Source organism: Crocodylus siamensis, chromosome 2 (assembly GCF_052110815.1).
Source record: "Crocodylus siamensis isolate JL-2025a chromosome 2, ASM5211081v1, whole genome shotgun sequence".
Classification (NCBI taxonomy): Eukaryota; Metazoa; Chordata; order Crocodylia; family Crocodylidae; genus Crocodylus; species Crocodylus siamensis.
The window spans coordinates 160,334,272-160,359,823 of record NC_143396.1 but is presented as its reverse complement, the minus strand read 5'-3'; the positions used below and the strand labels follow the sequence as shown (position 1 = coordinate 160,359,823).

General features: G+C 43.7%; 1 protein-coding gene across 5 annotated transcripts in view; it reads right to left on the bottom strand.

Moving 5' to 3' along the window:
* The window catches only part of ANKRD17 (ankyrin repeat domain 17), a 197,678-nt gene that overhangs the window by 83,512 nt on the left and 88,614 nt on the right, over positions 1-25,552 (bottom strand). For all 5 annotated transcript variants that reach the window (XM_090031949.1, XM_090031944.1, XM_090031946.1 and 2 more), the window contains exons 2-5: positions 6,890-7,043; positions 4,073-4,229; positions 1,417-1,564; positions 483-630 (exon numbers count right to left, since the gene is read on the bottom strand). In XM_090031949.1, the coding sequence (XP_089888075.1) occupies positions 483-630; positions 1,417-1,564; positions 4,073-4,229; positions 6,890-7,043 (607 nt within the window). The remainder of the gene's footprint in view (positions 1-482; positions 631-1,416; positions 1,565-4,072; positions 4,230-6,889; positions 7,044-25,552) is intronic.

Genomic DNA, 25,552 nt, shown 5'->3' with positions numbered 1-25,552 from the left:
AGACCTCAAGGAAGTGCCCTGGCCCAGTGTTGCAGCCGCTAGCTTAGCACCACCCCTTTCTCTCTCTCCGTCTCCCACCCCTTTGCTCCCTTCCCCCTGGGAGCCTTTTTGGGCTCTTCCCAGACCCTGAGAAAAGTGCTCCAGCCTGATGTTGCAGCCACTAGCCTAGCACATCTGTCTGGCTGTCCTTCACTCTCTTCACAAATTATTCTTATCAGCTGGTTCAGTCCTCCTGAGCAGGCCTGTAATCAGGTTTCACTCCCTACTTCTGGGCTATAGCCCTTTGCAAGCCCACAGCCTGCTACAACCTGATGTGCACAGCCTGGTAGAAACCCATTTAAAAAGAATATTAAATAGTGAATAAACTACAAAGAAAATCTGAATGTCGGGTCAGAAACTCGCATTCAAAGTCTTAAATGTTCATTATTCACTTATGATCATAATAACATTGATTTTAAATTTTACTGCGGCATGGTTAGTACCTGTTGATGACTGTGCATTGACATCAGCACCATGAGCTAGCAGCAACTTTACAATTTTGACATGTCCACCATTAGCAGCAGCCATTAAAGGCGTTATATCTCCTTTAATACCTCGATCCTCCACATTTGCATGCATTGCCAGAAGAACCTTTGGACAGAAAGGGCAATAAAATATTACTGTAAGCTTAAAAAAACCCTAATAAAATCTTGTCATGATCTTTAAAATGTTGAAAAAAATCCTACTTTGTGAACAAAGTATGTCATATAAAGATCCACAGTACTTCGGAAACTATAGATAATGTCTATTAGCAATGCAAAATTCACTTAGGCAGAGTTTTCATCTGTCAAAAATAAATTACTGTATACACTTGAATGCAACATGGGATTTTTTCCTTCATTTAACACAGAGAAGGAAAAACTTTGTCTTTGATTGAAGAACTGGCCCAAGGCAGGCAGCTGCTGCAGCCCTAGCTCCAGTCAGGGCTCTGGGTTGAGCTGCTGCCTGCTCTTGGCTGAGGTGGGAGCTGCCACTACAGTAGGTACATGCGCATGCATGTGTATGCATGTGTCGGCATTTGTGTGTGCATGGATGTGGCAAGTGGCTGCAGCTAGGGGAAGGGCCAGGGGGAGTGGCCAGGGGAAACAGGCAGGCCCAGGGAATGGAGATGAGGCAAGAAGTGGAAGGTGAGGAAGCCTGCACCTCCTCAGCTGCTCATCTCCACGCCACAGCATGTGTGGGGGAGGCAGTTTAAGACAACCCAGAAATTATAATATTCCATGTACAGAATCTAATTGGGGTGTCACTTTAAATTCCAAGTCATCTTGGATTCAGGTAACTATGGTAATGGTTATGCAACTGACATTCTCCCCAGACTTTTATACTACACAGACTAGTCAGTAATATTATAAATAAAAAATAGCATTAGAAACTAACCTGTGCAAGCTCATAATATCCAGCTGAGCAGGCTAAACAAAGAAGGCTTTCCCCTTCTTCTGTATGCTCATTCACGCTTCGCCCTTCTATTAGCAACTTTCGTACAGCATTTACATCTCCTTCTGAGCAAGCTTCTGCCAAACTGCGGCTAGTAAGGTAAAAAGCATCTTCAGAAAATGGAGACAGACTAACCTTTAAACAGTAAAGAAATTATGGCTCACTTAAGGAGACTATTCACCAGTAAAAGTTTTCCATGCTTTGCACCCCTACATACACAGACCTGGAGTGAAAGAAGACTATACTAAATTACACCTACTTGCAACCCAGTTCAGATGCATTAATAATTAAGAGGTATCTATGATGTACCATTCTAACCCAGCTTTGTTTGACATCTTGTTTCCTGCCATCAAGATATTTAGGTCATCATTTAGCCAAAGAATTGGGGGGGGTTTCCTAATAATGCAACTGCCTCTGTTCTAATCAGCCTTTGATCATTACTCAGTCTCATTTCCCCCATTTTTAAAGATTTCAGTTATTTGCTGAACAATTCAGTCTGTCATAGCTTCGTAGCACTGCCTGAAACCGAACAATATGTCAGTGGTGGCCTGAGACATAGCCATTCTATCACCATACTGCATTACAAATGTTTCTCTAATTTCCTGTCCATTGCCACTGCTAGGTCTTTCTGGTGCCATTTTTTTAAAAAATGAAGTGTCGCCCAGCAAAGATATATTGAAGATTATATCAGCACTAGATCATATCTTCTGTCTTCCCACTAGTAAACACAATCACCCCAATGAGATAAAAATAAAGTGACTGCATTTTGTCTCTTAATATACAGAAAACTTAGAACAGAAAAATTAACCATCTTCCTCTCTTTCATCCAACCTCCTTTTTCCCTTCCTTTGCCTTACCTCAGTCATCTTCCAACAAAATTCCACCCCAAAAAATGAAACAGCCATAGACAGAGCAGATAACAACATATTTACAAATCTTCACGTAGTTACAAACCATTTGTGTGCTTTGTCTATTGAAACTAAGCTCTTCAGGGCAAGGATTAGCTTAGAATACAGTTGTCAGCACAACAAGGCCTTGATCTTGTAATACAAAAATTGAAATATATTTTCTAATGCTGAACATTCACATTAGCTCTCAATTTTGGTTTCCATTTCTCTAATGATACTGGTAACAACCAATCTTAATATTGGCAAATTAACTAGCTTGCAGTATAAGTCACTTCATGTGGTTAACAGAAAAAAGGTAGCATGCTTTGACCCATGTCTACCTACCCCCCCATGCACACTTAAAATGTATTTTGAAGGTGTTCAGTATTTTGAGATCAAAATGAAAATCAGCAATTTGTAAGACAGTAGCATCAGTAGGCCTTAATCCATGCAGTGGCTTTATTGAGCAACATGCTGCATGAACAGTTACGAACACTGAAGAGCTTGCATTTTAAATAGCTACCACAGACAAAGGACAGGAGAAAATGAATTAATCTACTAGTAAAAGATTGAGATACAAGGAACAGGTTCAGTGACCTGCCCAAGGTCCAGTGTGGCAGAGCTAAGAACTGAATTCAGGTCTGGAGTCCCAGTCCAGTGTCTTTCCCCCACAAAACCATCCTTCTCTCTCAATACAGACAAGTGCAAGGTATTGCACCTGGGGAGGAAAAAACAGCAGCATACCTACAGTCTGGGAAACTCCCTTCTTGAAAAGGATCTTGGAGTCACTACTGATTCCAAGATGAACATGGCCCACCAATGTGGGGATGTGATCAGTAAGGCCAATCGCATCTTGCCATGCATCCATAGATACATCATGAGCAGATCCAAGGAGGTGATCCTCCTCCTCTATGCGGCACTGGTCAGGCCACAGCTGGAGTACTGCATCCAGTTCTGGGCCATAAACTGACAGAGTAGGTTCAGGCTAGACATCAGGAGGCACTACTTCATAGTCAGGGCAGCTAGGAGCTGGAACCAACTTCCTAGGGAAGTGGTGCTTGCCCCCACCCCGGGGATCTTCAAATCTTCAATCACCTAGCCGGGGTCATTTGACCCTAGCATTCTTTCCTGCCCCATGGCAGGGGGTTGGACTTGATGACCTGCTCAGGTCCCTTCAGATCCTACCAACTATGAAACTGGAAAAAAGACCATAGAAGGGTCTTGATCATTCCCCAACCCCTTATTTACTTCCCAACCTATTTTAGGTAGATATCTACCTAAAATAACCCTAAGAAAATTAACAATAAAATAGCATTTCATTAGTCCACTGCTTTCAGGAGCCATTGTTTCTTGAAGGAAAAAGATATACTCTTGAAACAGACATACTGGATTTTGACGCTTACAATGATGCATGAATAAAGACAATGAAATGAATACCAATCTCTCAAAATGTATGTTAACACTTAGCACTGCTGGCTCCAAGCACACAGTATTGCATGCAAAAGCAGGTCTACATTCCTCATCTGGAAAATTCTTTGAGCTAAATGATTTAATGGGCAGTTCAAAGCATCAGCTCAGAATAGCTATTCTGAAGCCAGTTCAATGTAAACAACAATTTCATCAGATTACAGCAAAAGAAAAGGACATCATAAAACGCAGAATTTTAAATTGCAGGAATAGGCGAAAGAGGATCCCAGTCAAGTTCTACTTACTTGTCCGTCTGCCCTGCATTTGCTGTGCTTTCTGCTCTCATTCGGGTAAGTGCAGCAGCAGCTTCATCCAACGCACAGCTGACCGAGGAAGTTAATCTACGAAGTACCTCGGGATCTGCAAACGCTTTACCATCAGGGGTGGATAGTTTACCTATTCCTTTTGTTCCAATTTACAAGTGCATACATATCAGAAAAGGAAGAAGGTAACAAAGAATTTTAAATTCAACTCATTTGTTAGGTTAGCCGAAACCTTTCCCAATACATTAAACAATTATGTCTGGATAACGAATTTAGGGATGGCAATACATACGCATGGCAATACTGAGATTTTTGGTGCCAAAAAGGTAGATCCAGGGCTCCCCTTACACTGGCAAGTAGGCACCCACAGCTGGAAGCCCCCTCTGCTGAGGAGGCTCCCAGCTGAGACTGAGTCCCAACAGCTGCTAAGGCTCTAGACTCCAGCTGTGCCTCATGCACTGCTGGGACCCAGAGCCTCATCAGCTGCGAGGTCTCTGGGTTGTGGCTGCGCACGTGAGGGGCAGCTAGGACTAAGCGCCCTGAGTGGACCCAGGGGTTTCATGCACCCCTGAGCCCTGGGGATCACAGCAACCATGATCCCCAGGGCTTGGGGGTTGCCCTCCTGTGGCTAGGAGCCCTGCCAGCTGACACTGTCCCAGCCGCAGGGGGGACCCTGTTACACATGCAAATTAATGCTCGATAGCAACCAACTATACAGTTGGTACACATTTTTAAGGTCTAACTTTATAAGTGACTGGAGCTTTTTCATGCAATAGCAACTTTGCACATGTAGTTGGTTTCAAGTTAACTGTGCAATTAACAAGTTAATTGCACCATACCTGTAATGTGTAGAGGGGGCCTTTGAGACTACTAACTGCCTGGCTATGTGGCTGACTTCAGACTAACATTGCTAACTACCTCTCTATTCATTGAGAGCATCACACTCTACCAAATGAAATGGACTGCAATCAACATACACAAATAATTTGCTCAGGTATGCTCAGATATCTTTTTTGTGATGAATACAATTTCAAAGTGACCAAACCACTAAGTTCTACATATCACAGAGACTCTTACGACAAACTGTGCTTCATTCTCTCCAGGATACTAAGGAACATCTTTACTGGTGTTGTGTACAGCAAGCATGAACAAAACAGCATCAGACTTCCAGAACTAATAAACAGCATAAAGAGCCACCTAGGCATAAGAGCTGTTGACCAGAAGACGACCAATGTATCCAACCATAAAGCCTATCGCAAATGCTCCTTAAAGAAGATGAAGGAAGCAAAAACTTTCAAAACCTACAAGATCCAACAACAAGCCTATAATCCACAGCAATATCATCAACCTATCCAACCATGCTCTCAATGCAACCATACAGGGACCTCACGGGTTTTTTCTACTACTTAATCAGCTAAGTCTCTAAGGTGCCACCCTGCCATCCTTAAAGTGGCAAGAGTTAGATGCTTCAGGAAGGGCATGCAGCACTTAATATCCTGGGGGGGGGGGGAATTTGATTGACTAATCTGAAGCCTGAGTTTAGCACCTGAGTGAAACTGAGATTCACAGGCCAGTCTCATTCAGAAAAATGCTTGGTTCTGCCAACATGCCACCACTTAACAACCTAGCAGCTAAAGCATTTATCCAGAGTGTAGGAGACCTGGATTCTAGGCCCTCCTCATCATCTTGAGGGGTTCAAACCTACCATATCTCCCATCTCCCAAAGCAGTTAGCTTTGTTAGCAGTTAGCAACTAACAAGACAGAGTTTGCACTAAGCTAAAGGCACCATCAACACCTCCTGTTGAAGATGGTCCGTTGTGCAGGAAAAAAATGCAAGGTTCCTGGGGTCAGAAAAAGAGTGATGTTCAGGGAGGAGGGAACAAACATAACTAATTAATCCAGTGAAGAGGGCACACCCCTGGGGAGGGAGAGTACATTTTTTTTTTAATATATAAAAGTAGCTTTACTATTAAATTACTACTATTTATTATTCTTACAGCTGTCAGGATCTTACTCTACAGAAAGCTGTAAACAGAGCTGTCCCTAGGGGTGTGTGGGGCCTGGGGTGACAAGTGGCCAAAGGATGGAGTTGGGGGGAAGGGAAGGGTTGGCAGTGAGTGGCCAGAACGCGGAGCTGTGCAGAGGCTGTAGCAGGGTCTGTACAGCACTGTCCGCGGGACCCCCCAAACCAGTCACCCTGATTCACACCCCCACCCCGGGACGGCCCTGGCTGTAAAATTAAGAACACTTACTCTATATCTTGCAACTTGTTTAAGGAACTCAAAAGTTAAACTAAATATCTGTCTACCACAGAGTAGCTATTTAATGAAAAAAAGGTTGGTAAATGGTAGATACTGATCTCCAATTCCACTTTACATAGCCAGGAGAGTAGCCATCTTTTTCCACTAAGAAAACAGTCAAAGCTGACAGACTGGAAGACTTAGCAAGGACTCTAGCTATGAAACTACAGGAGAAGTACAGAACCAATAGCCCTATAGTTTGAGGCACTTCAACTCCAAGCAGAGCCCTGCACACTGAGAATAATTGAGAAATTAACAAAAAAAGGTTTAATTTTTTTTGTCAGAATATTCAGGACATTCCTTTATCTGTAACCAAATGCATTTGGAAAGGTATACATTTTAATTAGTTCCCTTCCTCCCCTCCAAACCTTTTGGAAAGTACAGCACGTTTTATATTCCAGGACAGCAACACATAAGGATTAGTAGTTATGCAAGCAGGCACTGGGATCCCATGAATAAGGGTGGCAGGATTAAGCCTTAAAAGATGCAACAATTTACCTGCAGCTTCAAGTAAAGCTTCTAATCTAGCTTGGGTTTCTGGATCTACTGTTCTCAAGTCAGCACCGTCAGCAGTACTAGACAAAAGCAATTTAGAAGCAGTCTCCAACATTGGGTTTTCCAAATCATCTTGATCCAAAATGAATGATTCCACCTGGAAAGAAACAAGAGAGAGAGAGAGAGAGAGAGATATGTTAAGACTTATTCCTTCTGTCATTTTTTGATCCACGTGTTAAGAAAAGTTGCAATAATTTTCAGTTAATGAAGGAGGTTTACTCAGTAGTGTGCTGCTGAAAATCAAACTACTTCCACTGAGGTCAATAAGAGTTTCTCCAGTGAACAACGAAGCCCAATGAATGAGTACTTCTCAATATCAGATAGTAAGTATTCTGCAGTAAAAACTGTAAACTTGCTCCACAAAAATCCATTAATATGCCAATTTATTAATGTGGCTTTTAGACTTGAATGTGAATTGTTAGGAGGATGTACTCCAATACATAAACCCAGGAGTAATTAATCTAAAGATCAAAATGCAAGTACTATTTTTGGAGTTCCCTTTATTCCAAGGGAATGACAGCTAGCGTTAGCCATGAGCTCCCATAGATATTTCTTATATATCGAAAAAGTATATATTTATGGGCAGGGTCCAATGGAATTTAACTAAAATGTGAAAGCTACATATTAACCCATTTAATTGCTGATAGATCTACCAAATCAAATCAGCCAGTGTTTACTGAACAGAAGCTGAATATTTGCAACATCCTCCAGTCCTTTTGCTAAGCTGCTGCAAAGGCTTTGAAGATCAATCAGGATTGCTATGTTGTACCTGCAGAGCTCCAAAGATGCAAGCCATACTCTATTAGTAAAAATTGGATCAATCTACTTGCTACATTTTCTTAACGTGCTAGAGATTCAACCTCTAAGGCAGTACCCAACAGCCTGCCTTTTCCAAGACACTTAACATCTTCCAAGTTAATGTGAAAGACCTAATCTAGAGGAAAGACTTCTATTTTTAAGCATGTGTATCCATGAGTTTCAACCAGCCAGGCATGACAAATCCTTCAAACAGTTCAGCACTTTAACCCATCAAGGAAGCCACTGTCCATAGGACCAGTAGCATGATAGTAGCACAGCTCTCCCAGACAGCATGCCATATTTACTGAGAAGAAATAAGATATGCACAATATTTTAAGGAAACCAGATAAATTAAAAGGAGTCTCTGTATCTGGCTACCTATTAAAAACACACCAAATACTACAGCAAGGATAGATGATTTTTGGGGGGTGGCCATATAGGGATATGTAAATAGGCATTCTTTAGGTTGATAGACAAGAGCATATTTGGAATTTTCCATCTTGAATCTCAGCCAAAGGATCTGCTGGATATCTATGGCTCCCCAACTCCTGGCACTAATGACTCAGAAAATCTAGTATGGAGGTGAAATTTCAGTATGATCTTGACTTTACTTTCATGGACTGTCAGGGAATCTCTCCAAGACCTTCTTCAGGAAGGAAGGTAAAAAGACTGTAGTCTCTTCCGCAACAAAAATGGTTGAGTACCTCTCTACCGGTTGGGCCGACCTTTGTTCAGATCTCAATTTACAATCTTACAGTTAAGAGAAAAATGGAGTTTTCAGGTCCCATCGATTGTTTCAGATGGATTTGGGAACTCCCTTCTTTGAGATTTCTCCTTCCTTCCTTTTGGAAAGAGTAAAGCCTGCTGCACATGGGAATGGTTAACCTGATCAGAGAACAGGTCATTCTACCAGTGACTGACAAGTCTGCTTCTGCAAGCTAAAAACAAGCTGAAGAACCATTATTTAGCCATTATGAAACACCCAGGCTACAATTAATGGATTTCCTGATTTTCCAGAAAGAATTTTTCACCCAAACGCTTATATACATTATGTATATTCTATAGGAAAAAAATGTGAAAAGGCTAGGTATTAAAAATTTCACTGAAATTTCATAAAGGAAATCTGCTCATACTCTAACTAGTATTCTCTTTCCAACCCTACCATAAAAACTAGTAAATGCTGAAACAGCAACTAATTTCTTATTTCAAATGCACCTCCCCAAATTCCAAGTAAGTTTCATTATGTAAAGTTTTAGCATATGGCTCTTATTGACTGACACATGATGAAAGAGTCTAGGTGTTTTGAAAAGAAATATCTAGGGTAGATACTGAACAGCTGGCCACTGTTTTTCCCCCCCCTAAAATGACAAAATACACTCTAGAATCAAATGCCAAAAATAGGAAGGAACATGTAACACACACTGGAAAAGTGATCTCTGAAAGAGGCTTTCTTTCTGTAAGGTACATTTCCTTTGAAATGCCTCCTGGTCTTCTTTTCTTTCAATTATTCTGGTGAATTGCGATAGAGAGAAAAACTGCACACAAGTTATAAGATGGAGAACTAATATGGAAAGCATTAATTTAGAAAAAGGCATAGCATAAAAGAGCTGCTAGAAGTTATCGGGAAAGCTAAGAGTCTGTGTGATCTGTTTTTAAATAACTGCGATTTCAGTGACAGCAATTCAATAAAGACATTTGGAGAAGTCAAGCTAGTTAAATGCAACTTGCAAAAAAAGTTCACATCTTGGGGAAGAAAAATGAGCAGTCTTTAAACTTCGAACCTTCTCAGCTATTTTCAATCATTCTGTAAGTATACCAACTTCTGTTTTTGCAAATTTGTTCCATCAGAATACAAGCACTTATTTTACCTCTATTCACGGTTAACTAGCAACTGCATTTATTGTTGTTACACCTAGAAAGCCCAATCGGAATCAGGTCCCCTCAATGTGAGGAGGTATATGGTTCAAAGGTTAGCCTAGTGCAGGTGGAAGATGTATCACTGTAAAATGAAACCCTAGAGACTGCATCTTCACTACCAAAACAGTGAACTTGTTTGGCAGGAATCCAGACTTTTCAAACACATGCCAATATAGGGCACTGTATGAAACTAGCAATATCAAACAAATCCTTACACAGAATAACATTTTGAGTAGTGTGCAGATCGTTAATCTGAAACTCGAGAAAATGATTTTATTTGAATATAAGAGCTATACAACCTTAATAAAAATGAAGTACATTTTTAAATTACAAATCACACTTGAGATTTTAGTTAATGCCGAAGATGAGAGAAAACTATGTGCTTACTTGCACCTCTACAGTACCTCACCTATACATGCATTCGCATCGCTAACTCATTAGAATACACTAAACTATGTTGATAAGGATGAACAAGAAAATAGAATGCAATTTAGTCTGCAATACTAACAGGAATAAAATGCAATTAAAAAAGGTCACCCATGTCAGCAGATATAATTTAGACACACAGATGACAAATCTGTTCAGTACTTTTCAGTGGGAAATCTCACTTAAATTTACATCTCTTAACCTCCTAAATGAGTATATTTTATGCATCTGTTTTGTAAAGTTGAAGAATTTTCCTTTAAAAAAATATTCCTTTCCAGGTGTTAATTTTTGTACAAAACACTGCCCTGACTTTCAGTTACTGCCTCCCAGTGCTTTGATTACTGGGGCAATGAAGGTTCCAATATTACAGAGCAGCTAGCCTAGATTAGGAGACCCCACAAACAAAATGCTTTACACAGGAGAGCTCCACTTTGTAAGAGGGATGATACTAAACTCTTATTTTGCATTTATATACATTTAAAAAATAAGCCTTCAGAACAGATCAGGGTTAGTAAATGGTTTTATGCCCTTTAAAAGTTATTGAAACAAAATTGCCAAAAAAATTTAAATGTGAATTTGTTGCCTAACAAAGTACCCCACTACTTTATTCAATTAAATGTAATAGGGCACAAAACTAACCTAGTTACATTTGGACTGATTGCAGACATTTATAAAAAACCCTCTTTAGCAGAAGCAGCAGCAGGTTACTTCAACCTGGTTCTGCAGCATCTGTAAAGATTGGGTACTTCAAGTATGGCTTTTTAGCACTTTTAGCTGAAGCTGATTCAATCAGCTGTTAGATAAAAGATCAAAAAAAGCTTCACTAAAGCACCCAATCTTACAGACATCCAGTGAGCAGGCTGAAGTAATGTGCTGCCTCTTTTGGGCAAGTGTGGGGTTTGGCTTGGCAATCACCATGTTTAAAACAAAGCACCATGGGGGGGAGGGCAGAAGGGGGGAGGGTTTGCCTGAAAGCACTCTATAGCCTTACACACCTAGGTACATTCCAGTCGATTCAGATTTCAAAGGCGATTCATACTACAAATACCCATTACAAATCGCACAAAAATTACCCAAGCCCCTATACAGGCAACTGCATTTCTGAAGTCAGGTTATAAAAATTTGAAATTAAGTTATTTCATCTGTACTGAAAAATGTCAGAATCAAAACACCAAGTTTCTACTTGGAAAATTCTATTAGAGATAAGACACAAAAATTCAATCCAACCTTACTAACACAAAAAAGTTGGAAGTGCTGAAGTAGTCTTTTCTAGTTTTAACTGCACCAAGGAAAGGCATTAGCAAAGAGTTTCTACTCTTGGATACTCCAATTGCAATACAGCATTTTGTTAAGCACGGACTAGATTTTTTTGTTTTCATACAATCAGTACTTTATGTATGTTGTAAACTGGCCCAAGCATTTGAACATAGGCTGTCAAAACTGAAACAAGACAACAGGACTCACCAAGAGGCAGGCCTCACCTAGGAACAGACACTGGATTGGAATTAGAATGTCACTTCCTTGCAGAAATAATTTTTGTAATGGGCACTCAGGTCAGCTAATGGGGGACGTAGTAACCCAGTGAAAAAACAGACATGTTCTTAAGTCTTCACTTGTGCTGCACTTACTCATTTGCACTACTTTGATTTCTAAGGGGCATATCTTATCCCTGGGGGTCCAGTGAATACAATTCTCTCTTCAATGATTTACCAGAAAAATTATTTACCTTAAAATTAATGTGAACCCTTGATGCAACCAGTCTGACTGTATCCTAGAATGCATCACAGGGCCACAAAATCAGTTTTGTTTTTGTTTTTAATGACAGATGCTACCAACTCATTTGTTGATTAGTCTCCAGAGGCTTTCTGTTATGAAGACTAGTTCTGCCTGAGATCTCTGCTTCCATGTGAAAACACCCACTCTCGGTACCAAAGGTGTTGACATCTGCTTAACACAGGGGTGGACAAAATATGGCCCGTGGGCCAGATCCGACCCACCAGCCCATTCTATCTGGCCTGCGGGGCCCCTAAAAATTTAGAAAATTAACATTGATCTGTTCCTGGCTGCTTGTCAAAGATGACAAAAGCTGGGGGCAGTAGAACCCAAGGGAAGCCAGCAGGACTCATCAGCCCAGAAGTAAGGCTGGCCTAGCCCCGCTCCCAATCACTTACCACCCCCACCTCCCCTCCCCCCCATCCAGAAGCCCAGTGCTTAGCAGAGTCTTCTGGCCTGGGCCTGTGGGGCTGTTTCTGCCTTCCTCCCCCAGAGAGAGAAACTCAAATAAGAATGGGTAGAGGGAGGCAGGGGAGGACTCTGCGGCTGGCCCCGGTCCTTGGGGCTGGGCAGGCTCGTACTGAGTCCCTCAGTCCACCATGCAGCCAGGAGCCAAATGGCGCTGGAGTGGTCAGCAGCCAACAGGAAAGCAGGGAAATGGCAGCTACAGGTGCAGGGACGCGAGAGCAAGCAGGCACGTAGAGTGCAGGGCCCATGCCGGTGTACTGGGGCCAGTGCCAGTGGGGCCCAGAGCAAGGCAACAGGAGCACGGGGTCCAACACCAGCTATGCTGGAGGAGGGCAGGGGCCCCACGCTCTTGCCACCCCGTTCTGGGTCTCGCCAGCACTGGGCCCAGGACACCGGTGCAGGCCCCATGCTCTTGCTTGCCATCCCTTCCCCCTACCTGTAGCTGCCATTTCCTTGCTGGCCGCTCCACCACCACATAGCTCCCAGTTGCTTGGCCACAGTGGGGGAGCATGGGGCCCATGCTGATATCCCAGGGTCAAGGGAGGGTGGCAGGGGTGTTCATAGGGCAAGGCCCACACACATACCCCCACCATACACATTCACCCCCCCCTTTACTGCCATACATGCAGACCCACACACCTCCCAACCACCTTCCCCCCAACACAACCCCCACAAACCCCATACCCCCCACACCCCACATAGCCACACACATACCCACATGCTCCCTCACACCACCCCCACACCAACCCCCCCACAAACACCTACAGCCTCCCCCACACCCCACATACTACACCCACAGCCCCTCACAAACCTATACCCACCCCCCATACCCCCCCACAATATACAAAAGTAAGACTTCATTTTAAGCTATTCTGCAATCACCTCTATGTGTGCTAGACAAATGCATGCAAATCAAGACAAAATATTTTTTTTAAATCAAATTAATGTTGTAGATGTTCACGTTTTAAAATATAATTTGGTATTTTTCTGGTTCTGAGATGACAAAACCCCTTACTGAAAGGAATACTTATGGGGGTAAGGGGAGGGACTTCCGGTGGTAAAGGTCAGGGGTTAGGGGACAGAACGTCCAGTCACAAGATGGTGGCCACAGGATGGGGCACGTGTTAAGAGCCAGGGCTACCCTCAACATCTTGCTAAAACTTGGTAAGCAGCCCTTGGCCTGAAATAATTGCCTGCCCCCAGCTCAACATGTCAGTAAACTCTCCTTCTTCAATGGGGACATGCCATACTAATGGCAGGCCTTTTGTCAGCATTGCCTTCATCATGCCAACCCTGTCAGCTAAATTGGACACTGAAGTGGTTTTCCCTATCCTCATATATTAAAACCCATCTCCTTAGAAGCTTAAGAGACCATCAGAATGCTCTAACACAATAGAGCTCAACCTTTTTCCCCATGGGCAGTACCTGGTCCTGGTCCATCTGAGAGCAGATCTGGCCTGGGCTGGTGTGACAGGGCCCAATCCAGCCATACAGAAAGAGGTGGGGAGTGTGGTCCCTACCCCGATCCAGCCACGCGGGGGGGAAGGAGGCATGGCCCTGGCCAAACCTGGACCTGTGGGGGAAAGGGACATGACCCAGCCCTGATCTGGCCACATGGGGCTTAGGAATTTGGCAGTGGGGAAGTGGCAGCAGTACTAATTCCCCTGCCGCCAAACATCCTGACCTGTAGGAGACTCATAGGGCAGGTCAGTTCTGGCCTACAGGCTGGGGACTGAAACACCCTTGTTCCAACAAATGAAGCTTTGACTACATATCTTACAATTTATACATTCTTGCTGAGGCAGACATATTGAACATCTAACTTAGTATACAAGACCCTACCAAGTAGAAGAGATGCTTGCTATGTCTGTTTTTCAGAGGGATTATTTCATCACATTGAGGGTCCCACAAACCTGAAGCCCATAGGTTCCAAATCCACTTTATGGGGAAAGTCCTGTACAAACCAAATTTTTGCTCCCAAGGGTGTTCGTATATTGGAATAAAATAATTTCTGAATATTTATTGAATAGTTTTAGAAAGATTTAGCTAGAGGTAAAAAATAATTAGAACTTGAGAAGCGCCCATTCTCATCTGTATATCACAAGAATGGAAACTGGAGGAAGATCACTGTCATCCTGCCCAGTGTTTGCTTTACAGGAGCATATACATGGCCTTGGACATTGCTATATAGAATAATTCATATCTCAGGGAACATGCATCATCAACAAGATCCACAGTTACTTATATTCAAAGCAGCAGCTGTTTGGACTCCATACACACCTGCTGGGTCTTTAGGGAAGGTATTAAAAGGAATATCAACACTTAAGTTATTCATTCTGCACCCTGAATATAAGTGACACTTGAGTTCTGTCCTACATCTCCAGTTAGATATGGACGTTATCTCTGCAGTAAAGACATACATTCTCTTAGCTATTTTTCACTCAAACCCTCCTAGTACATGAAAGCTAATTTCTGGAGCATCAAAACATAGGTCCCACAAACCAAGCCCTCAAGTGTGATAGCAACACCAATGAAACCACTAGGTCAGCAAACAAAAACCAGAAACTCCATTACACAGACATATTCAAACCTTGAAGCAAGATAACTACTGTGTTAGGAAACAAACTATCCAATATGAAAATACATCATATCAGCAGCTCCTAATCAACTTGAAGTTTGGCAGTAATACATATGTGTGTGATAAATGTTAGAAAGCATAACAAACCAAAAGTTCACAGGCTTCTGATGACTAGAATGCATGATCTTACTGATGCTACCCATGCATGCCCTTCTTACTATAACCTCATATCTGAAATCAAATAGTTCTCAAGTGGGGAGACTGCCTAAGGCAAATGCCTAGGGTTTGTTTGGATGCTAAATTAAAAAGATAGTGACATTTTAATGTTTATCTTTTCAGAAATGTTTAACATATTTGAATGAGCAATGCATTTTCATACCGTGTAGTCATGCAGGACAATTAATTCTATAACAATGTACGTGCGACTAAAATATTACTGAGATCACAGAGTAATTTCCAAAAATGCAAAATAAAGTCAGTAAATATGCTCATTACTAGTTTCTCTAATACACTGGTTTTTAAACTGTACTCTGTGCAACCCCGGGGTTCCACAACAGGCCTTCAGAGGTTCCACAAAGAGACTAGGGGTAATGGCAGAGTGGGCCGGGAGGTGTTCCACTGTCATTGCCAGGCCAAGCTGAGCCACCTGGTTCCATATCAGTTCACAGGATAAGGGTAGGAGAGTCCAAGGCAGGAGAAGTGAAAAAGGGCTCCATAACTTTAGAGAGTTTGAAAACTACTGCTCTAATAGATATTAAAGCCTTATCTTTCAAACCCAAAGAAGCCCCCTATTTTTATATTTTTTATCCATAGAATCAGAACACAGATTCTATAAATAACTCTGGCCATCAATCCACAGAACAGCCCTGGTATTAGTTAATGTACTGTAATTTTCTCAGTCACAGGTGTGCAATTATAATGATAATTAGATACAAAAGAAAGCAAAAACAAAATAATTCTTAAACCAGATATCTATCACCTACAAAACTCAACTAGTCCCAACCATTATTTTTGCTTTAATAGACACTGGAGGGGCCGGGGGGGGGGCACAATTTCTTAGTGCTACATTAGCAATTACCTGTTAACATCAGAATTTTAGTATACATTAGATAGTCATTATACTGGAACAAGAGATTGTTACCCTCATGCTACAATATTTTATTACATAGTCAAAATAGGAGGGACACTTACATACGTATAAAAAAAAATTCAAGTATTGTAATTAATAAACCAACATCATCGGCAAATTTGTTTACCAGTATTTCATTAAGTAACAAATTTGTGAGAGTAACTAATGTTGTACTGGTTTCCCTGTCTACTTCAGACTAACTAAAGCAAAAAAAAAAAAAAAAAAAAAAAAAGAGTAGATAACTAAAAAGGATGCCCTCAGTAAATCTGGTAGTTATACGAAAATTACTACTTTTTCTTCCCTTCATGCTACAATATAGCTATATTTCACTCAAACCCTTCCCTCCCTGCCACCCAAATGAGCTGTGGCTCCATCCTGCACCTTGCCCCACCCCAGCTGGGCAGTCCCTACCCCACTCCTCCTTCACAGTGAGGGACATTGATCTGCACCACCCCCGGCCACTCCTCTCCCCCTTCCACCATAACAGATTTACCAGCTGGATGCAGCTTTTCAAGCTGCCAGGCTGTGCTTCTTGTTGTCTACCTGCTGCGCTGGGGCTGCACGTACGCACAGGCATTTATTTATCAGCCAAAGTATTGACCACATCAGGTCAATTTCCAATACAATCAAATTTTCTTTATATTGGTACCAATCTGATATCAGACTCATATATCACACCTCTACTATTTTTGGCAAAGTTTTATGAAACTTTTACTGACTTCAGCCCTAAACAATATTCATTAACATTATAGCCTGAATTCAATCCCACTCTTTCCACTTCATTGAACACTTTTCACTAATCCAAAATTAAAGCACTAAAGAGTCCAAAAGACTAATTTGCAAAGCGATTTTGCTCTTTACCAGGTCCCTCAACACGTCACTTTTATCATCCATTCAGCTACCACTCTGTCAAACTACTGAGCATAGTTTCCACGGTGTATGCAGTATTGAATTCTAGTTGTTTTGTTCACTCAGGTTTTGTTTGGAAGTAGAGCTGGTGGGGTTTTGTGGCAGCTGAGAAAGGAGCTTTTTTATAAAGACATGTAATAGCACCAAAAATGAGCATGCTTTAAGAGACCACTACATACAGGGACCATCTTATTTCCTAGTTTGGTATGCAAGATCCTAGCAGTCTACAGGAGATTAAAGCAGTTTCTCACCAAATGGATTATGACTCCTGAAAAGCAGTGTCACAAAAAGTAACCAAGTAGATTTATGAAGCTGTACAAATATTACAACGTAAAGAAAAGAAAAAACTCAGCCCCCATAAGGACAAATCCTTACCCTTCAAAGTCAAGAACGCTGACACTTCCTTGAAATACAGGCAAGTTATATATTCTTATTGATGTACTTCTTCACCCATACTTTTAAGGTAGTGATTTTCAACCTTTCTTCATTTATGCTGTCCCTAAAAGATTTCAGATGCAGGTATGGACCCCTTAGAATTGTTGGTATTCACACACTTTTGATTGAACATTATTGTCTTTCAAATCCCCTTAGACATATGGAGCACAGGTTGAAAACTACTGTTTTATGGTACATGTGCAAGGGGGAGAGATTTCAGAAACTTATTTAAAATAAGATGATGCCCAACTAAAAGACTGAGAAACACTAACTCAGGATGTTGGTGCCAGAAGGCTTGTTCAAATTCAAAAGCTGTCACTCAGCAGGTACAGTGGTAGGTTTGGCATGGTTAACCCCATGCACAAGTGAAGTAAGACTGAGAAGGATGATAAAACTGTAGTACAAAAATTAAAATGTATTTTCTCTTTCAAAGATGGATAATACCACAAGCCCAAACTAGTGCTCACAAATGTAGCACAAACCCTTCAATAAAACGTCATTCCTTCTCAGGTGTGCAGTTGCATGGAACTCAAAAGCATCCTTCTGGGTATGTTCTTTCCCAACATATAAAAAGAAATTAGCTACATTATCTCAGAAAAAAGTCAGGACAACTGAAAAGTTAAAGGCCTTTAAGTTAAAGAACAAATAGAAGAGATTTTTCATTATGGACAATTTTGACAAGCCAGTTGTTCCTAGAAACCACAGTCAACAAACATAAAAAGCTGAACTGAAATTTACCTGATCTTCTCACCAGGATACTGTTCTAGTCTTACAAAATATTGACACAATTCTGGAAAACATTAATTTTTACCATCTCAATAAAGAAGGTGTTTTAGGATTTCAGAGCTAAGGTATTCTAATATAATAAAAGACCTCCACTACAGACCTCCTAATCAGGATCAAGAGCTTGACCAGGAATTCACCAAGGAACTGACTGAGGCTGCATGCTCCTGGTGCCTGGATGTCATGGGAGACTTCAACTACCCAGACATCTCATGGGAAGAGCACCTGACCAAATCCGAATGGTCACAAAGCTTCTTCACGTGCATGGACGAGCTCTTTCTGACACTGTTCAACACCGAAAAATGCAAGGTACTCTACCTGGGGGGGAAAAAAACCTGCTGCACACTTATAGGCTTGGCAGTGCTATGCTTGCTAGCACAATGGCGGAAAAAAGGATTTGGGGGTCATGCTTGACCACAAGATGAACATGAGCCACCAATGAAATGTTGCAGCTGGTAAAGTGAGCAAAACTCTGGCTTGCATCCACTGATGCATCTCAAGCAAGTCTCAGGATGTCATCCTCCCACTATACTTGGCCATGGTGAGGCCGCAGCTGGAGTATTGCATCCAATTCTGGGCTCCTCAATTTAAAAAGGATGTGGAAAAGAGAGAATCCAAAGGAGAGCCATGTACATGATCAGTGGGCAGGAGAACAGGCCTTATGATGAGAGGCTGAGAGCCACGGGACTCTTCAGCCTGGAAAAGCGCAGGCTCAGGGGGGACTTGGTGGCTGCCTACAAGTATATAAGGGACGTACATCAGGATCTGGGGAAACGCCTGCTCACCAGAACATCCCAAGGGATAACAAAGTCAAACAGTCACAAACTCCTCCAAGACCATTTCAGGCTGGACACAAGGAAAAACTTCTTTACTGCCTGAGCCCCCAGGGCCTGGAATAGACTGCCTCCAGAGGTGGTGCAAGCACCTACTCTGGGCTCCTTTAAGAAACATTTGGCTGTTTATCTTGCTGGGATCCTCTGACCCCAGCTGACTTCCTGCCCCTGGACTCAATGATTTCCAAGGTCCCTCCAGCCCTAATGTCTATGAAATCTATGAAAAGCCTTAGGCTGTCAGTCTGTTTGTCCGTAATGCTCTGGGCCAACTGTGCATGTGCCACAGAGAGGGTGCGTGCTGATTGGCTGTGAGGGCCCAGAGCATTACCAACATAAGGGGCAAGAGAGCAAGGGAGCTGCTGCCCTGCTCTCAACAACAGTTGGCAGGGAGGGGGAGGCAGCAGGGAAGAGGGGAGGGAGGGAAGTGGAAAGGGCAATGGGGGGGGTTCTGGTGGCAGTGCCCTCCGCTGTCGCTGTGCCCCCCTCCCTCTCTGCTGCCACCCAGCCCTGACAACAGCTGGCAGATAGGGAGAGGTGGTAGGGAGGCTGGGAGGAAAGGGGGAGGAATGGTAGGAGTGGAGGCACAGAGTGGAGGGTCGTACAGGGCCACAGCGAGCGGAGGAGGACGCATCAAATTCATGACGGGCAATTTGCTAGTTCTTACAAGAATTTTCTTGCAGATAATTGAAAACATGTGGACTGTCTGCAAAAATATGGCAAGAAAATAAGCTTTCCTGAGTTATGGAATCATCATATTTGGTGATATTTAAATACATTTAGGCAACACAACAAGCATACACAGTGGCAGTCCTCAGATTTACAATTGGTTTCTGAAAGTCTAAAGGTCATAACTCAGAACCAGTTTTCCCATTGAAACAATGTTATAAATAGGGGATTAGTTCCTTTATGATGCTCAATACAGCTGTGCCCACCTGGTAAGTCTGTTGTAGTGGAAGGAGAGGGGAGAAGCATGGGGCGTGGTGGGGGACAGACCAGTGCCCCCTTGGTGAGGGAGGAGTGAGGCTGGGGCTGGGACAAGCACTGCCAGGCCGGGATGAAGTGAGGTGGGGGCGGTTCCGGCCACTGCACACTGCTGGTTTGGGAGCTCCTCGTCCAGCAGCTCCCGCTGCTTGTCTGGGAGGGCATGTGCCCTCCTCCACAGCATGTGATCCTCACCCAGATCTGTGCAGGTTGAGGCAGGCAACAGCGGTGCTGGGAGCAGAGATATGCCCTCCCGCCACTTGCCCAGTCAGCACAAGGCGGGCATGGGGCAGAGCCAGTGTGCTGTCTCCGGACAAGCAGTGCAGTGGCATGAGCCACCCTGCCCTTCCTGTGCCCCCAGATGAGCCGCGGCTGTCCTGTGCACACCCTGCCCCAGGAGGATATGGGGGGGGGGGCATGTGCCCTCAGTTCAGGGCAAGACAGGCTTCTCTCAGGGCTAGTGGCAAAGTGGGGGCTATGGAGGGGTTGCAGCCACCTGAAAATTCACCATAGCCCCACTGCCACCCGCCTTGAGCGCAGCCCAGTGCAGTTCCAGCCCCACTTCACCCCGCACAGATCCAGAGGCACACATGCCTCCCTCCCATGCCCTCCCAGACAAGCAGTGGGAGCAGTGGTGGGAGCTGCTGGATGAGCAGCAGGAGCTGCCCACCTGCGCCCCTAGATGAGCCATGGCTCTGTTCCGTGCCTGCCTCAGCCCCTGTTCCAAGCCCAGCCTTACACCTCCATCACCAAGGGGCCTTGATCTGCCACCCCATGCCCCCTTCCCCCACCACAACAGACGGACGCAGCTGTGTTGGAAAGTCAAAACTCATGTCAGACCATAGAAACAAGGTGTTAATTTACAAATGTCGTAAATGCTGTTCGTCATAACTCAAAAAGTCGTAAATCAAGGACTGCCTGTACATTTATGAGGCTTCACACTTGGATAAATACTGAAGCTTTAAGATTTTTTTTTGGCCTTTGATATCAGAGTATCCAAGTTCAATGGACAATGCTGAATTAAAAGTTTAAAAAAATAAAATAAACCTTTTTTTAAGATATGATGTATATCTATCTTTCTGGTGACTGAAAAGGGAACTTTTGGACTGAAAAGGGACATCTTGTTTAATTAATGGCAATTGTTTCAAATATTTCTCTTAGTGAAAATTAAAAAGGTGATCAGTCTATGGACTTTAGACAGTTCTTTAACAAACATGTAGTTGGAGGGATAAAATAAAGGTCTAGTTAACTTACCCATCATGCTTTACTTTCTAAACTGTAAATGACAATAGGTTATGGACTTTGTGCTAAAGAATTACTGAAAGAAATATGGAAGTACCTTTTAGGAAAGGTTCCTAACCATATAGATTGTTTTCCAAAGTAAATGCATTATGGATCTGACTACTGATTTACTTACTATGAAAAAAAATCATATTTTCAAGTTATAATCAACTTCTTAAAGCCCCAATATAAAGGATCTGCTTTTTCATACAGTATACCATTTATGGTCTTGTCAGTCTGTTACGTATTGGAACATAATTGCCACTGTTAACAACTACTGTTAATCATTTAATTCAAACTTATCAATAGTCAAGTTGGTCTGCAAGCCCACACAGCTCTCAGCTATTACCCTCTTTCTCCTGGAAGAACTTGGGACTCATTCCAAAGAACTGCAACTTTCAGTATAAAAAGGTTTCTGACTTTCTGTTGTTAAGATAAATCTGTAATTGTGCAAGTTTATTATCAGTCACCAATTTCCACAGCCCCTTCCTCAAACTAAATTATTTGGCACACTGTAATTTTGCAGAGCTAGCTTTTAGGACCCACAAAGTACCCAACTGCTAGTCTCTCCCCTCTGTTCCCCCAGGGGCAGAGAAGGGAACAGATGAATAGAATAATAAGTCAAAACAATTTGCCCCCTAACACAGAAGATGGACCTCACCCCTAACACAGAAGATGCCCCCCACAGCACAAGCTGATGCTGAAAGGACACCATAAAGCTCCCCCTTTGCTTGTTGGTAATTCTGACTAGAGTTGCACAGGACAGATTATAGTTGCATAGATGTACTGAAAACTAGTAGTATAACCTAGAGGAAGAGAGAAGGCAATTGGAACACAAATCCTCAAGTGTCAGAACGGTATCCCACACCACCACCTGGGGTGCGGGAGGGGGGCCTGCACTAAGGCAGCAGCCTATGACCCTGTTATTGCCACAGTCATTGTATGAGGAAATAAGCACTCATTATCCCCACACCATGCCCTCAAGGTAGGAGTGCACCAATGAAGATTTTTTGCGCTGATACCAATGACTGAATATTAACAAGCCATACAGGCCGATACTGATCCTACTGCCAATATGCAGCCCAGCAGCTTGGAGAACAGTGTCTGGCTGGTAAGTCTGTTGTGGGGAAAGGGGAGGGAAGCGAGGTGGGAGGGGGCAGATTGAGGCCACTGTGATGAGGAAGGAAGCTGGGGAGGGGCTGGGCATGGGAAAGAGCAGAGAGAGGGCAGAGGGCAGCTCCTGCCACTGTACACAGCCCTGGGGGAGCAATGGGGGGCACATGCCCCCCCCAGATCTGTACATGGGGTGAGGGCGGGCTACCACTGTAAGCTACCCCCGCTCCCAGTGCCGCTGCTGCTGCCCACCCCAAGCACAGCCTTGGCCCAGCCCTCCTGCTGGGAAGAGCCCAGTGCTGCCCCCAACCCACAATGACAGCTCGCCCTCGCTCTGTGCAGAGATCCAGGGGGCACGCACCTCCCATTGTTCTCCTGGGGGAGCGTGCAGCACCAGGAGCCGCCCACCCCACTGATAAGCCGCTCACAGCTCCATTCCATGCCCAGCCCCAGCCCCACTCCCTCCCTCATCACATGGGACTCTATCACTCCCACATCTTCCTTCCCTCCCCCCATCCCTCCCCTGCCCCCTCCCCCAACAGATTTACCAGCTGGACGCTGCTCTCCAAGCTGCTAGGCTGGCCACATGCATACTGCACCTGCACATGCACGTGGCATTTATCAGCAACATTATCAGCCACATCAGTCAAAAAAAGGCGATTGCCAATAACGTCAATTTTCCTTTTATCGGTGCTGATACATTATGGACCAATGTACTAGTGCACTTCTACCTCCGTGATGCCCACACCTCTTTTGAAAACAGAACCTGACCTGCAAGATTGTGAATGGTGCAGACGCAAAAACACAGCTATCATTCCACTTAAGCTAAGTTTGCAGACCTGGCAAGCTAAAATGATGTCTTGCTGATCACAGAACAAAATCTATTCTTAAATAATAAGCACATGAACTTTTACAATACTAAGTGTCCAACCTCTGTTAAATGTTGCAGAACTCCTATTTTAGAAACATTTCATACACCATAAAAGATTATTCTTACTATTCTAGCTACAAAAGGATTGCACATTTTTAAATCTTTATCATTGTTCATTAGTACTGAAAACTTAAAAAATGTTTTTACAAATAACCAAAACCTTTTGTGCTTTCTCCTGTCTAATGCCCAAACACATATAAAAAAACCCACATGTAAATGTGTTTGGATGTTTAAAGAAAAGACAAGAAAAGAAAAAGAATATACAATGAATGTGTGTGCACATTTAGAAATTTTTAATACACAAAAGCATACTTCAATAAAGAAAACTAGACCAAAATACAGCTGCATATTTGTTATGTTAAACTGAAAACCGACAATGCAGACAAAGAATCCCAGACAGTAAATAATCCCATTTGACAATAACCCAAAGGTAAAAATCTTTACATCTGCAGGACATCCAGCATTCCCAGTCTTCAGATTTAATTTCACTAAAATCCATCTTATTTCAGATATGTATTTCATCAATAACTAGGTTATGCAGTATGCAAAAAATTAGTTCTTACCCATCTAAAACCTAAGGGAGAAATAAATCCAAATTTAACCAACCTGAAAAAAAATGGGCCAAGTTTAGGATGCCATTCATACATAGCAAATTTTTTTGTATTATGAATACGGGAAATAAATTCCCAATTAAGCCATGTTACATGAACCATGGCTGTAATAACCATCTTCTGGATTTCTATTCAAACCAAGATCTTTTTCATTCCTATTACAATATTTCATTATTTCAATGATATAGCTAATATAGTTGGACAGTCCTGCTCTAAGCAGGGGATCAGACTAGATGACCTCCTGAAGTCCCTTCGAACCCTAATTTTCTATGATTCTATGACCCCATATTTTATCCAAGTAAATTTGATTTCTTATGGTGCATATTTCCATGATAGTTTATCCTAAATATAACAGAATATCACTTAAAAAAAAAAAACAAAAACTTGCAACCTCTGCATTCATTGATTACAAATAAAAATAAATAAATCACAGAACTTGATAGATCACTGTTCTCCATCCTTCTTACGAGGAAGATCACTTTTTGGAAGTAAAGGGCACCCCAGGATTTACTGCACCCCCCCCCCGGCTCTACCCACGAGCACAGGTGGGGAGGGGGCATGGGCCCCTGGGGCCACCGCCGGGCTGCAAACAACAGCAGGAGCTCCCCCATGCACCCCTGGATTACCAGATCTCCTCAGACCAAGCTGGGCCAGGTCAACCCCAACATGAGTTCCCACTGCTGAGGTGAGCCACACCCACAAGTGGCCAGCTGCAGTGGGACTCAAAGCGTAGCTGGGTGGCACTTGGGGCCTGGGGCCACAATGCATGGCTGCAAGGCCCCAGTGGGGAACAGGACAGGGCCGCAGGTAGCTCGTCCTGGGGAGGGGGAGGCCAGTTACCTGCTGCCGCCCACACTCCGGGGGGGGGCAGGGGAGACCCACGCCCCCTAGATCTGTACCTAGGCCATGCGCAGGTTGTGGGCTCGACCTGCTACCCTGCTGCTCTCCCCCAGGGCCTCCCCAGCACAGCAGGTGCCACTCAGAGCAGCTGGGGACAGCGGGGCTGCATCGGGATTCCTCATCAGTGCGAGCTGCCCCCCCCCACCTCCCCCTGCCCTGGCAATGTGCCTCTAGCACCTGTTGCTACTTTGGGGGGGCGCAGCTCCACGCTGATGCCCTCACTGAAACCCTGCACACAGGATGTGCATTGCCGGGGCAGCAGGGGGGTGAGAAGTGGCCAGGAGGTTTTCTTCACGGCTCCTCTACTTCCTACCACACTAGGTTGGGGGGGGGGGGGGGGGGGGGCGGAGAGAGAAGGGAGGCAGGATACAGCAGCAAGCAGGGGGCCTGCTGCTCCCTGCTTCCCCCCGCCCAACCCCCTAGCGCAGGGAGCAGAGGAGCAGTGCAGAAAACCTCCTGGCCACTTTGCACCCCTACCCCACTGCCCCAGCAACACATCTCCTGCACATGGGGCTGCACCCCTCCAAGCAACTAACTGTAGGCACATCACCAGGACAGCAGGGGGCGGTTGGGGGGCTCACACAGGTTAGGAATCCCCGTGAAGCCCTGCTGCCTCCTAGCTGTGCCAGGTCCAGAGGCCCCAGGGGAGGGAAGCAGGGCAGGAGCTCGACCCCACAGCCTGCACCTGCACCTACCCCGAGTATAGATCTGGGGAATGCAGGTCTCCCCTGCCTCCTAGG